Source organism: Euprymna scolopes, chromosome 5, assembly GCF_053919585.1.
Source record: "Euprymna scolopes isolate OS-2025 chromosome 5, ASM5391958v1, whole genome shotgun sequence".
NCBI classification, from domain to species: domain Eukaryota; kingdom Metazoa; phylum Mollusca; class Cephalopoda; order Sepiida; family Sepiolidae; genus Euprymna; species Euprymna scolopes.
Window position 1 is genome coordinate 165,256,698 of NC_136486.1, and position 16,391 is coordinate 165,273,088.

At 32.2% G+C, this 16,391-nt stretch overlaps 1 protein-coding gene across 23 annotated transcripts in view; it reads left to right on the top strand.

Moving 5' to 3' along the window:
- The window catches only part of LOC145277031 (one cut domain family member 2-like), a 590,906-nt gene that overhangs the window by 20,701 nt on the left and 553,814 nt on the right, over window positions 1-16,391 (top strand). For all 23 annotated transcript variants that reach the window (XR_013868089.1, XR_013868090.1, XR_013868091.1 and 20 more), the window contains exon 2: window positions 1,917-3,149. Coding sequence is in view for 20 of the 23 variants with exons in the window: in XM_080128649.1 (XP_079984775.1) it covers window positions 1,917-3,149 (1,233 nt within the window). In the remaining 3 variants the exon portion in view is untranslated. The remainder of the gene's footprint in view (window positions 1-1,916; window positions 3,150-16,391) is intronic.

The following is a 16,391-nucleotide window of genomic DNA, read 5'->3' on the forward strand; positions in this document are numbered from 1 at the left end:
ATTACCCATGTTGCATGATCTGCATCATATCCAGTCTTTTGTGCGATTAAGAATATATAAATTGACTGCGGGTTTGAAATACTGAAGTAATCTCTATTCGAATAGGCCGATGCATACCACAAGTCGGTAGTAGGTCAAATATTTAAAATTTGAATATTCATCTATTTACAGATACCCCCCTCTCTAAAGTTAGTATATTCGTTATACTACGTAAACTAAACTGGATGCCACAGCGATCAAATATAGACTTGAATGTATAGTTGCTTTATTCTTGCTCAATATACGACCCACATTTTTTAAGAAGTAATTTTTTTAAAAAATTAAAATAAGGGATTAGTGCGACGAAAGTTAATATTATTTTAGTGGCTAGCGAGTGGTGTGATTCTTTTAGTGGTGCTGGTTAATATCTTTCTGTCGCACCCATGGACCCCCTTTCCCGCGCACCGACCCGTCTGGCTGGCTGCCTTGGCCCGAGTGCCCGTGCGCAGGCGCCGTGCGCTCTGATTGGCTGCGCAGTGCCGCTTGTGCGCAGCTTCTCGTCCGCCGTTTCCAGCTGTCCAAACATGGAGGTAAAGCAGCAGCAGCGGACTGAAGAGAGGAAAAATGTCGGCCGCCACCACCACTGCCAGCAACAACCAGCTCTCACCTTGCCTACCAGTACCATGCTAGTACCACCACTGCTACTAACCAAGGCACCACTATACTACCACCTCTAAAACTCCAATCTAAACAAATAACAACACTACACCGCCACTCGTTTTTTTTTAAAGGTCGACTACCGTAACGCGACATCTCCCCCTCGCTTGTATCCTTTGTAACTTACTCGCACGCACTCCTCCCACTCCGTTGCAATCGCAACCACTGACACTGACTATTCCCCCTGTGCTTTTCTCTATCTCCCCTTCTCTACTTGCATTTTATACATAACACGTAGACACGCACTAGTCTTTTTTTTTCTAATACTATTATATGTGGAGTTTAGATTATGGATTTTATGTATATCGATATATTCCCGGTCGTCCCCTTTTCCCTTTCGTTCGATTTGTCTAGCCACCCCTTTTAACTATTTCGTTATATCGTTTTTTTTTGTCTTTCTTCATCGACCCTTTCAGTCAGGATTCTACTTCCATTGTTATTCATCCCTCCTTCGTTTCGAAGAGTCCCGCTTTCTCTCTCTTCTTAACGATAGTTTATACCCTTTTTATTATAAACAATTTCTTCTTATCCACTAAAATTCCTTTGTCTAACCACTCCATTCGCTTATATATTTTTGTCTTTCGTTTATCCCCATATTTATTTTGTTGTTTTTTTTGTTTTGTTTTTTTTTTAACACACTCTCAGTCTTTGTCCCACCTTTTCTTGGGTTCCGTGTCTCTCAAGTGCGCGTTTGTGTGCGCGTTTTTACTCCATTTCTAAACACCCCTCCCACTCAACCCCCTCTCTGTTTTTGTAACGTTCACATTTAAAAAAAAAAAAAAAAAAAAACATATTCCCACCCACCCTTAAAAAATAAGAAAGAATGATAGATTAAAAGAATGAAGAAGAGAAAAATGGTTTAAAAAAAAAAAAAAACGAAAAAAAGAGAAGCCCGGCCCGCAAAAACTAAATTAACCAACCAGCAACGTTTTAACTAACCCTAACCCTAACACACCCACATCGTGGTAAAACTTTAGACTAAAACTAAAATACACCCCCTTTCTGGATAACAAAAACAACAAATAACAATATAGTACTTTAAAAAAAAAAAACTGACGTACTACCACCACCACCACTATTATTATTATTATTATTATTGCTACTACTACTACTACCACCATCATCGTCACTAACATCATCATCACTATCAACAACAGCAAGAGCAGCCAGTGATATTATTATTATTCTTCGATCGTTTCTGTCTCGTTTGTTGCTTGTAGGAATGACGATGGAAAATATGGGCGAACTGGCGGATCAACAAATCAACGAGTCGTCGTCTGTGGCAGCCTCAGGAGGAGGTGGGGGAGGAGGAGGTGGTTCGAACGGAGGTGGAGGAGGTGGCGGAGGGGGAGGTGGCCATGTGGCATCATCAGCAGCAGCAGCGGCGGCGGCGGCCACCTCCTCCTCGGCCTCCGCCTCCTCCGACTACAACCCGACCAACGTGAGTCCCCACGATCTGTCGCCGACGAACCTGGCAACAGCAGCAGGCCGTTGTTCCTCATCGTCGTCGGAGGCGATCCCGGTGGTCAGTGTGAGCACCATGATGGACAGCAGCGAGTTCCGCTCCCAAATGGGAGAGGCGGCCACCTACCAGACCCTAAACGGGCGCATGAGCCCCGGCTACAGCCCCAATAACAGTTACGCCACCCTCACACCTCTACAGCCCCTGCCGCCCATCTCAACAGTGTCGGATAAGTTCACCACAGCGCATCACCATCATCACGGCGTGCCGCCTGGCACCCCAACCTCCAACAACGTCAGCGGCAGTTTTACCCTGATGCAAAACAACGGTCTCGGACTGGACATGAACTACCGTTACGACAAATTGACCAGCATGGGCATGAGCCCCATGTCCAGCATGATGGCCGCAGCTGCGGCCACTAATGGCTACCAACAAGGCCTGTCATCGCCCTACGGCTACGGACAAAACAATGGGCTACATTCGCCGAAACCCGAACCTAAGATGGTGTCTCCTAACTATGAGTACCGAAGCAGCCTGGGAGTCGGTGGGCCCCCAGGGCCGAGCTCTTCAAGACTGCCCTCTCCTAGTGCTATGATGGCCACATCCAGCGGTTCGTCCCTAAATGGACTTCAGACATCGGCCAACAACGCCTCATCCCCTCACAGCCATCACAGTATGAGCCCCCCACAAAGGGAACGGCCGTCCAGCTCGTCTGAATCCCAACAATCGGCTTCCTCCAATAATAAAGAGGTGGAAGAAATTAACACGAAGGAGTTAGCACAAAAGATCAGCAGTGAATTGAAAAGGTACAGTATCCCACAGGCGGTTTTCGCCCAAAGAGTGCTGTGCCGAAGCCAGGGTACCCTCAGTGACCTATTGAGGAATCCTAAGCCATGGAGCAAACTTAAGTCCGGACGGGAAACTTTTCGACGGATGTGGAAATGGTTACAGGAACCAGAATTTCAGAGGATGTCCGCGCTAAGACTGGCAGGTAAGCAAACACAAACATTTTTTTTTAATCACATTTCATATTTCTTTTTTTTTTTTTCTTTTTTTCTTATTCTTCTTCTCTATAATTAGCAGCAAATTAATTATAGATTATTTATTACAATTGATGAAAAATGAAAGAAAAAAAAGCAACAAAAAACAAACAAAAAATAAAAAACAACAACAACTGCTGAACGCGTTTCTCAAAAAAAAAAAAAAAAAAAAAGTACCAAAAATTTGTGGACCCCAATAATTCCCGAAAATAAAAGTGAAAGTAGTGACTATAAAAGTTTCTCGGCAGCAAGTACTGCAAGCCTTGTTGTCGAAATAGTCACTCTATACTGTTTGTTTCCTTTTCTACAACACTTAACAATAACAGTAACTTTTTACATAGAACAAGATAGCGAAAATAGAATATATATACTTATTTGACAAAGTTGAAAGCATGTCTTTAAAAAATGCAATATTTATCTCTCTATATATTTTACTCGTTTTCATTTAATACTTTAGGAAAAGGTCAATTCACGAAAAGGTCAATTCACGAAAAGGTCTATTTCGAATTTCTATAGTTATAAATTTACTATTACAAAATGTATTTTGCTGACAATATTATCGCATTTCTTTTTATGCCATATCAATATTATTTCTTAATCACTAGACGTTCATACACCAGTAACAATAATTAGTCTTCCCTGGAGTCTGAATGACAACAAATCTCCCCATATTCCCAGCAATCTCCATTTCTTTCGTCCACCGTTATAAATCATTTTGCATTTTTGCGTTATGGTAACGGCCGTTTACTAATAAACTATCGCTGATAACGGTTGCTGTTTTTTTTTTTTTAAATTATTATTTGAACGACAATAATCCTCCCTGAAATTACAGTACCTTCCGCGTCTTTTCAGTACATTTCTTGATAGCGCCATCCCTCCTCGATCTTTTCATCTTCCAAAACCTTGTTTTCTGTGGTGCCAACGCGTTTTTTTTTTTTTTTTTTTTTTTAAATAAAAAAAAAACGAATCTTTTCTATCCATCGTCTGAAATCAGTTTAACATCCCGTTCAATTTACAAGTAAACCGTTTCGATTTTCCGTTCGTGTACTTGCCCTCTCTTCGTCCTTGGGTCAGGCAATGTTTGTAAACAAAGCCCGTGTGTCGATGTTATCATTTTCATCACAAGAGCGACCAAGACCAACACATGTCTTTTATTCTTCCTTTTGCCTTATATTCTTAACTACTTGCACTTCTAATTCTGATGTTGGTCATGACATCCCATCCTCTTTTCCTTTTCGTCGTCTCGACAGATTAAAACAGGAAGATCAGCAGCTCGAGAATAAATCCCATTTCACGCTTAACACCTATAATAATTGACGTCAGACGCGCAGAGAGTATGTGACGTAAGGTGATCGGTAATAATACCAACTCTAAAAAAGAGGAGATAATTCCTGGGAATATAACCTTCGAAAACGTAAACCCGAGGGTCTGTTCAATCTAGTGGGTTACTAATAAATATCTCCCGCGTGGTATTGTTGACGTTGGAATTAAATAAATATTCCCGTCTTTCGACCAAAACACATTTTTTTTTTTTTTTTTTTTTTTAGTTTTTCATAGGACAGCAAAATGCTCTGCGTAATTGCAATAGATTTCTGACGTTTATCCATTCAAACCTCTGTCTTAAAAAAAATAGTGATTAATTCTTTCATGCCTTTATGAATTTAATCTACCTATGTTTAATAGCCTCTTAACGAGGGCAGAGTTCGGTTTTTATTGTGGAGGATTTCAGCTCCAGCAAAAGGGGCACTCTGGATTAAGACATACATTTAAATAACATCAGTCTAGAAGGATTTCTCCAGAAAAGATGACGTATAGTATAAGAACATATACTACACTTTTCTCTCACCGAAAAAGCCAAACGATGAGCAATGATGGTTATATTGAAAAACAAAATGGCAAGCAAGTTTCAAATTATACCATTAAGAAATAAGAACATACGACATTCATTTTAATAAAATTATAAGTTCTACTATGCCTGCATTTCTCGCCTCTTCGTGATTTACACATTTTTTAAATTTCATATTAATCGAATATTTATTGAAATAACAAAATGCAATTGCGTAAAGAACTAAAATAAACTTTAAAAATTCATATACTTTAGCCAAACAATGTGCAATGTCGGCTGTATTGAAAACCAAAATGTCATAAAACCTTCCAAATTATATCATGAAGAAATTTTAATAAAATTATTAGATAACTTAGCGACTTTACGTGTTTACACATATTTTCATTTATTATTAATCGTATATTTATTGAAATTAAAAAAAAAATGCAATTGTGTTTGAATAAAATTATGAAAAATATTTTGTGTGCGTTTTGCGCTTCTACGTGATTTATACGTTTTCATTTGATATCAATCGAATTTTTATTAATATGAAGAAATGCAATTGTGTATAGTACTGAAACTTTTTAAAAATCGGATTTAAAAAATAATTACGAAATTAAATTAACCGAAATGCATATAAGTTTCTTTGTAAACAGATCAGTCATTTTAATTTTTTAATAGTTGAAAAGGTAATTTCGTAATCCTAGGAAATTTGAAAGGCCTTTTGACGCATTTAAACTACCGAGTAGAAAGTCTATTCTTAGGAAATCTTCATGTATTCAAATAACATTTAAAGTTTTTTTTTTTTTAAACCTTTTTAGATCTATTAATTTTTATACAGATTAAAGTTATATTATTTAAAATAGTTATAATTTTATAACAATTTGATTCAATTAATAATTTAATGATATCATAATGATTAAAATTAAATGTTAAAAACCCCTGATAAATAAAAAGAGGTACTGGTGCAGAGATTGATCCGAACGTAAATAATAACGTTATTATTTAAAAAGCCATTCTTAACATGGGGAGGAGAGGGTGTTTTGTACCTATTCTGTACTTTAACCTTACAAATGATTAAAAAAAAAACATATAATAAAACTTTAATTAAACTTGGAAATACGATTTAAAAAATAACGCGGAGCAGTAAGTGCATTAGCACCTAAAAAGAAAAACGGCATAGTTTCACAAATGAGACCCCCGCCCCCCCCCCCAAAAAAAAATTAGTAAACTCTCAGGCAACATCAGGTAGACACGGCCATTTATTACAAAGTTATCCGATAAAAATATTTCTTATATTTCTCTTCTCTCTACACATTTAATGAATTCATTTAAAACAACATTTTGAGATTTAAAGAATTGTTAGGAAATTATCCAATATATTTTTCTCTCTAAACAATTTTGTCCTGGTTTCTTTCTATTCATCAATTACCTATACATCTATTTAATCAATAAATTACCTATACATCTATTTAATCAATAAATTACCTGTATGTCGCTTTTGTTAGAGAAAACAAAATTAAAAAACAAACTTTGTTTTGGAGAATTATCTTAAAGCTAGTATAGTTGTTAAGTGTTGACACTGTGTACGCAGGTAATAAATAACCCTTAAATGGTTTTTGCTGTCCACGCACTCACCCAGTGGCTACACATAATATAACTACATTAACAAATAAATAAAAAAGAAAAGAAAAAATCGAAAATTATGCAATCAGGTGAAGAATCAGAATCGCTTTTCAACAGTTTTACTTAAGTTATCTCCTGTGAACGCCGCCGTTTGTCCCAACAACTGTAATTGCCTTTTAAAACTGGTAATTTCAGGCTAAGTTACAAATTGTCGGTTTTGATTTCTTATTTAATGTTTGCCACACAACAAGTGAGTGATAATACCGGAACAGTTTACGCTGAAATAAATTACTAAGATGTATTTTATCTACTACGACGATTTCGTCTTTTTTCTATATATAAACTTGTACTTTCAGATTGTTTATTCATGGACTCTTTCTAGCGTTTTGGAGATACTCTCAGAATCTACATGAGTATTTGTGCGGGAGTATAATAATGAGATCTGCGTTCGGACTGGACGTGCATCAAAAGTACAACGTATTACTTTATTTTATGTATAAGTTGGGAAAAATATAGGAATAAGAATACGCACAATAAAAATCTTAAGAGTTTCAGAGTTTTGAGTATGAGTCGACCAAGGTTTTCATTGATGACCAGAAAGCGCCTGTAAAGACGGATATATTTACTGAAATATTGTTTTAATTAATGTCGCTCATAAAACTTGAACGTAATAAAATGCAAACAGTAGACATAACTAAAGCATTGCAATGTTATGAATTGAACGTGAGAGTACATAGGTTTATTCATTGAAACATCGGTAATGTCTAAGGCTAGGACAACAGCATATTCTTTTTATTGTTTTGACTCTCGAGTGTGTATTCGTTATATACTTTTATATAGAATGATGTGGTTCTCGGTTGATTAACTGTGTCTTACTGTGTCGGATATATACTTGAGAGTAAAAATGTTTAAAAGAATATTCTATTGTCATAGCCCTAGTAATGTCGGGTCTTACTGCTAGTTCATTATAAAATATAACAATATGTCAAGTTTATAACCAAAAGAGTACTTATGTAGAATACGAACCGTGCTGTAAATAATACCGTAATTTAGAAATCAATTTTTAACATAGGAAGGGATAAAAAACCCAACTATTCTGTACTTTCAACTAACAATTTAATAAACAAAAGTTCTCATAAAATTGAACTTAACTTGAAAATCCTATCTAAACACAGCACGACCAAAAGTTATACTTTCTTTACAAAAACTAAAAAAGAATCAAAGTGTAGTCTTTGTTCAGTCCTTTGAGACTTTTTTTTAATTCTTTTTTTCTCAATCAGAGTGATACTTACGATCCACCTCCAATTAAAAACCACCATTCGGCCTAACGTTTGCTCTCGTGAAGAGTCAAGTAAAGTTTGATCAAATGTAAAACTTCAATTGACATTCATTCTGTTTCAAATTTGAAAACTTTGATGGGACAAACGCACAATATTTTGAATATTTCAATAAATAAAAAGTCTCTTTAGTTCACGTGCTATTTTTTTTATATTGATAATAGAGAATCTGTAATCATTAGACACAATGACAACAAAGAAGCATGGGAAACTTTTAATGTATTTTCTAGAAAATAAGTCCAGGTAACAAACAGTAAATTCAAGAACATTAATAGCATCGTAAAGTTTGAGGATTTTTCCCCTCCAAGATCCAGCAGACCAAGAAGAAAAAAAAAACGTCGAAGTATTAGCAATATCATCAAATAAACAACAACTTTACGGAGAGAATTCTCCGTTCATTCATCTGTCTGCCTTCGATTAGTTGATTGATTTTTTTTTCAAGTCTTAAATAAATCGATGAGAAATGGGAGGTCCTCTCTTGTGATAATATGAGCCACATTTGGGAGGGGCCTCAATATCTGCCTCTCATAACCAAACACAAGCGGGTGGGCAGGCGGGCACGTGCTCGTTTGTATACCCACCCCTTCTCCCTTTCTTTATCACTCTCTTTTACCATCTCCCTTTCTGTTTGCGCGCGTGTGTGACCCCCCTCTTCGCAAATAGTTGTATAAACTAAATTTAGTTTTAACTTAGACAAAAAAAGTTTGCTTCCAACCTAAAATCTATTGAAAACGTGATTTTTTCTTAACATAAAAGCTTTTTTCTTTAAATAAAAAAATAACTTTCAAATTTTTTTTTTTAATATTTTATGAAACTAGCAATTATAACTTTTTTGCTGTTGAATTAGTTAAAATTAAACCATGTAAGTTTCATAAATTAATGATTATAATTTCTTTCTAGGAATTAGAAAATATCCTATTAACAACATAACTATTCTTTTAATTATTTTTCTTAACGCATCCCCACCCTTGCACAACGCCGATTAAGTACAGTTATATTGACCCGGCAGAAGTGATAATTTGTTATTCTTAGTTATTATCGTTTGCAGTATGTATCGGACCTTCAACCTCCAGAAGACTGTCACCTATAACTGATTGTTAACTAGCACTTTTAACCGTTACCCCATGATAACAATATAATCTCGTCAATTAAATGCTGTCCAGAATGGTGAGATCGATATAAAAATTTCAAAGTTCGAAAGTATGCACCTGAAGAAGGTCGGAGATTACATCGACCGAATTATTATCATAAAAAAAAAATATGAGAATAGATGTCCGAATAATGCAATTAGTATTTATCCTCATTTTAAAAAAATTCTGAAAATGGACTTTATTGACGAAAAAAAAAAAATGTATTTTTGGTTTGTAAATAAAAAAAAAATGTTTTTATGATTTGTAAATGAAATTTGGAAAAACGTTCATTCATGTGGGGACATTTTAAATAGCTTACACACACACAAATGCATGAGTTATTATGGTGAGTGAAAAACTATGATACTGATTTCCTCACCTTTTCACTTTTGGCTTCATGCCACATTGTTTTAAGGACCCCCTCATTCTTTATATAAAATTTTGATAAAATGTTGTCTAAAAAAAAAAAAAAAAAACGGGGATCCTCAGTAATAGATCAAAGAGTAAAAATTACTAAAATACGCTTTTTCACTACGATTCATTTTCATAGGATATGAGAATAATAATATCGGTAAATGTTTATGTCGAGGAAATTCCATAAACGTGTTTCGATTCGCAACAACACAAAATGGTCCCATGCCTGACTTCGACCCTCCATCTGGCCTTGCACTTGTTCTATGTACGTGTGCGCGTATGACACGTTCATTCATTACATTGTCTTTTCTATTTCTTTTTTTTTTTTTTTTCGATCCCCCCCCCCCTCAATAATTGCCAATCAATAGGGGATTGTTTGCCTGATGGATTTCATTCTTTCTTCTTCGTCCTTTTTTTTTCCCCTCGCGATTTCATCATCATCACGCTTTTTTGCACACCTTTCTTCCACCCCCCCTTCTGTTTTGGCCAGGAACAAATAGTATATTTTACTAGCAGAATGATCCAGCGTTGTACGGGATTGGTTGAGGAATGCTATATCCTTTTGTGTCCAGTTCATAGCATCATATAAGTTTTGTGATTCTTTATAAAGATTGGATTTTTTGAGTGGCACTGGAGGATTATTCAGCTTTGATTTGGTAGGAAAGAATGTGACATTAATTGAAATCAATTTCAATAAATTTATAATTATATATTGTTATGGGTTCTTTTTACTGTACACATAGATTCAAAAAGTTGTCACAAAACAAATATATAACAGCTCGAAAAACATACAGTGTTTACCGATGTATTGGAAAATTTAAAATGGCGGCCGACTCTTTCTTTGAGGCGGTAAGTTTGGGAAAATAAGTTATAAATAAAAAAACACACAAAATACTGTTAGAAACTCGCTCAATATATGTTACCATGACATAGGCTGACATATATTCGGTGGGTTTTTAACAGTATTTTGACTGGTTTTTTATTTATAACTCCTTTTCCCAAACTTAACGTCTCCGAGAGAGAGTCAGCCGCCATTTTGAATTTTCCAATACATCGGTAAACACCGTATGTTTTTCGAGCTGAATAAACATGTTACGTTAAATACAAACACTAAAAACATATCCAGTTGGGTAGAAAAGTAGCTTACCTTGCCTTTGATAACATTTATTTGTTTTATATTTGTTTTGTGACAACTTTTTTCGAATCTGTGTACAGTAAAACAAGCCCATTGTTATATATATAATTTACAAATTCATAATTGTATACAGAATTTAAAAAATATGACGGTTTAAAGCTAAACAAATTCAGAATCTCAACCAATAAATAAACATATTTATTTAAATTAAATTCAGTATTTCATAAAATCTTCATCAGGAAAAATGCAATTTTTTCTTTTCATTTTTTTTTTTTTTGTTGAATGAGATTCTGCACTTGTTTGGCTTTAAACCGTTAATTTTTTTAATTTTGTATTCCATATAAACAGTGCTTACAATAAACAGTGGACTGTTTAATACTTATAATTATATATTCTTATATATATATAATGTACAAATTTATAATTATGTATTGTTATATAATATATAAATTTATAATTATGTATTTCCGTCCTTTTTATGAATTTATAATTATATAGTTATATACATATATCAATTATAATTTATAATTAAATATTGTTATATATATATATATATATATATATATAAATTTATAATTATATATATATATAAATTTATAATTATATATATATATAAATTTATAATTATATATATATATAAATTTATAATTATATATATATAAATTTATAATTATATATATATATATATAAATTTATAATTATATATATATATAAATTTATAATTATATATATATATAAATTTATAATTATATATATATATAAATTTATAATTATATATATATATAAATTTATAATTATATATATATATAAATTTATAATTATATATATATATAAATTTATAATTATATATATATATAAATTTATAATTATATATATATATAAATTTATAATTATATATATATATATAAATTTATAATTATATATATATATATAAATTTATAATTATATATATATATATAAATTTATAATTATATATATATATATAAATTTATAATTATATATATATATATATAAATTTATAATTATATATATATATAAATTTATAATTATATATATATATATATATATATAAATTTATAATTATATATATATATATATATATATAAATTTATAATTATATATATATATATAAATTTATAATTATATATATATATATAAATTTATAATTATATATATATATATAAATTTATAATTATATATATATATATATATAAATTTATAATTATATATATATATATATAAATTTATAATTATATATATATAAATTTATAATTATATATATATATATATATATAAATTTATAATTATATATATATATATATATATATATATATATATAAAAATTTATATATATATATATATATATATATATATATATAAAAATTTATATATATATATATATATATATATATATATATATATATATATATATATAAAAATTTATATTTATATATATATATATATATATATATATATATATATATATATATATATAAATTCATAAAGTCCCTCAAGGCACATCTGGAGGTTTCTGGGAATCTCCGATGACCTCACTTACATTCCTATTCCAAGCCTTATACATCTTACTTTTTCTATCCTAACTACCGTGGATAACGTAGTTTAAGAATATATTTGCTTATAAGGCTGTGTCTATCTTCAGAAGGAAACAGACAGGAATTAGAAATAATATAATATCTTCTTTATTGGATTAATGCAAAAACGTAGTATCCCATTTAAACCTGGCTCCACAAAAGGAAAGTAATATTTCCCGGAAACGGGGGGCCTTAACAACAACACCCCTATTTAGTTTCCATTTACTCAAGTACCACTCACATTTAGAGATCAACTCGTTTGTTTTCGATTCTAAACAAACCAAAACACACTGTGCGGTCTATTTTTTTTAATTAATGTTTAAGAGTCTTACACACACACACACACACACACACACACACACACACACACACACACACACACATAAGTAATTACCGAAGATACCATTAAAAAACTCAGCATTCCTATCCTGTAGCGGTTAACAACCTGACGAAGACCAGAGGAATAGTTGGCCGATACATCGTTAAACAACAACTATAAAGATGAGGATAACAATCTGCAAATGAATAAAATATACAAATTACTCATTTCAAAAAAGAATTGCAACAATCAAATAATATAAGAGTCTTACGTTTTTCTTTTTTAATGCCCCACTTCCCTCGTTTTTTTTTTTTTTCAAATGCATATAACAAAATTAAATTCAAAACATCAGGATATTTTTAAAAGTTTAACCCATAGTGAATGTGGTATTGTGGTGACTGCTGCCGTGAATGTGGTGGACAAACAGTTAAATAAAAAAAAATTGTTGGGTAAATGGGATGAGTCCATTCTCTCAGACATTACCTTCTCCTTTATGAGCGGGACTTAATTGATCGTATGAGGCGTTATCATCGGAGTATACTGGCGGGACGGATCATGGCAAATGTTGCACTCGTCTGGATGGGTCACTTTTTGTAGGGTTCTTGATTCCCCACCATAAACAAACATTGCGCCTAATTTTGTCGTCGTGAGGAGGTGGATAAACAAAGTTAACTTTGATAAATTTTAGTCTGTCCGCTTTTTTCTTTTCACCTTCTAAAACTAATAATCCAATAAAAAATGGCTCAGTTGTGCTACCCATAAACTTGAAATAGTTTAACTTTTAGTTTTGTTAAAAGTTGCTGCTGATTGTTAAATTGGGTTTGTATTACAATCCACAGAGATCAAAGTGTAGTATCTGTTCTTCAGATGCTGCAGTTGCTGCACTTCCATTTCTTGTTCTTTTTCTGTGGAGGAGCAGTCCTTCACGACTGAAACAATTTTCTTTTTGTAGCTTTTCTCCACGTTAAAAAACGACCCTGGTGTCTAACTCTGTCCCGTAGGGAGGCATTGTAAATAGGTACAATTCACAGAGGTATGAAAAAGTTGTCAAATATCAAATATATAACAAATAAATCAAATCAAAGGCAAGATAAGTTACTTTTCTACCTAACTGGATAAGTTTTAGTGTTTTATTTAATGTAAAATGGTTATTTGGTTCGATAAACAAGTAATATTAAGCGCTATCGGAGAACAAGAAAATGTCTGCGATGTCTTTGAAGTCTTGACAAAGACTTCAAAATACGAAATAAAACAAAATGATGTTTTATTTCTTATTTCGAAGTGATTATCGATACTTCAAAGATGTAAAAAGACATCGCGACCATTTTTTTCTTGTTCTCCGGTAGCGTTCAATGTTACTTATTTTTCGAATAGAATAAACATTTTATATTAAATAAAAAAACACTAAAACCGTGCTCATTTAGGTAGAAAAGTAACTTATCTTGCCTTTGATAACATTTATTTATATTAGTTTTTTGATAACTTTTCGTACTTTTGTGGACTGTAATACAAACTCGTTAAATTTTATATTAATAAAATTACAAGACAATCACATGTATGTCTATATGTGTGTGCGGCCTTGTTCTATCATCTACGTGACTAATATAATAAATTATTATTTTTTGTATTTAGTATTATCGAATATAAAGAATAAATAGAGTAAAATAGTAAACAGAATTTTTAAAATATCACAGTTAAAAAATTAATTTCGAATGAAAATCTACTAGAATGCATTTCCGTTTTTTCGTAAACATGTCAGCCATTTTAATCTTTTGTTAATAGTTAAAACAAAAAAACAAAAGAAGAAAATAGAATAAATTATTTCGCAACCCTTTCGAAATTTGAAAGGAATTATCAAATTTCTGGTTTTAAACTTAGCAAATGCAATAATTTCAAACATTAGCTTCGTTTAATAATATGATTTGCTCACTAATTTGTATGAGCAAACAATATTGCAATAATTAAACTGAACTTTTAAAATTCTATTCATAAAAAGAAAATAGTTAACTTTTATGTAATCATAAACATTCATTGTTTATGCTTGTGTTACGTTGATTAATCGGACTTTTATTTTCATCTTGGCGTTATTAGCACAACGTTTCTCCAAAATTCAGAATGCATTTATTGTTTATGTTTCCTTAATCAAATGAAAACATACATTTTCTCGTGCGCCTCTGTCCTATCAAAGAATCCTTCTGTTTATTTATTACCGAAACAACAATTTGATCCAGGTTTTTGACTAGAATCATGGTCAGATATCACCCCATCAGTCATTACTGCTTCCTTTCGGGAGAAGGGGTGGTATAAGTTTATTAAGTGTCGCTTGAGATCAAGCAAACGGGACGATACATATATCTGTTCCTAATCGATCATGCCTTTTCACTTCGGTGAACTGTGTGCTCCCCTAAAACCGACCTCGTGGGGAGACAAATAAAGAATCTTCAACATCACTTACATATTATTTAGCATTACTAAAAAATGGTTTCCGTCTTTTTAATAATAAAAAAACTAAAAAAAAAAAAATGGTTAAAAAAATATACCATAACTTAATCTTTAATCTAGTCCTTCCTTTTATTTCATTTGCCTAATTCTTTTTGTAACACAAATAATTGTATTATTATTCTAGACAAGGGATTAAACCCTCTACATCTGCCTTCTCTTCAATGCACGCGTGTTTGAGATTAACAGGTGCTTTTGTTGTACTTTTATTACTCTAGCTTTCTAACAAATACATCGGTAACCTACTTAAGCTCTTCGTTTCGTTTATATTTTATACAAAATAAATAAAATATTAAACACCCGCCTTTGTTAACAGGTTACTTGAATACGTATATTTCATTTTGATCAAACTGAATACAACATTATCGTGGGACCAGCATTTGCACTTGACATTAAAAAAAAAAGTGTAAACCCTACTTTTTATCTTATTTTATATATTTTATTTAAGCAAAACTTGAAAATTACAGAATTTAAAAAAAAAAAAAGTAATAGAAATTGTAATAAGGGATTCAGGCTGAAAATTGTTGATTCCCGGGAAATTCCTATAAAGAATTTATCGAAACTTATTTAAATTAATGTCACTTTACACCCACTTCCACACAATCAATGCCTAGTGCCTCCGTAAGCCCCACTCTACACATCAAATATTCAACAACACTCGTCTAGCTACAACCACTATCAACAATTTTCCTCAACTCTCTGTGTCTACATATAAACGTAAATTTCATAAACAAAGCTTCTTTCCTAGACCGGCTCGCATATGGAACTCTGTTTCACTGGTCTGCTTTCCAGCTAACTACAATATGGTCGTCTTCAAGTCCAATGTAAACCAGTTCTTGTTGAGCCATCCCCATTGAATGATCAAATTCTACACAACTTCCATCACTAACGGTCACTACGCTGTTGTTTCAGTGACCTCTTTACCTTATTACACTCATTAACCCTTATCCTCGTGTAACCTTGATAAGTGGTGACTCCCTTGTAAAAATCATTGTAAAATGTTAAAAATAAGAATAAAAAAAGTTGTTATGGGCAAAAGGTGATAGAGTTACTTATTGAATCCTGGGCAACGCCGTGTATTCCTACTATTTGCATATAAATTTGCAACTTAACCCCCCCCCAATGTACAAAATAATGCGTTGACAAAATCGAATTTTACAAACTTTATCAAATTGTATTTTAGAACTTTAAGCAAGATATTACACATTACCTACTTTGTTTTAAGAATACTAAACTGAATCTTTGCGACTGGACCTCCCTCCTTCAAATGTGATTGCAGAAAAATAAACGTTGAAGTTTTTATCAACTTTAAACAA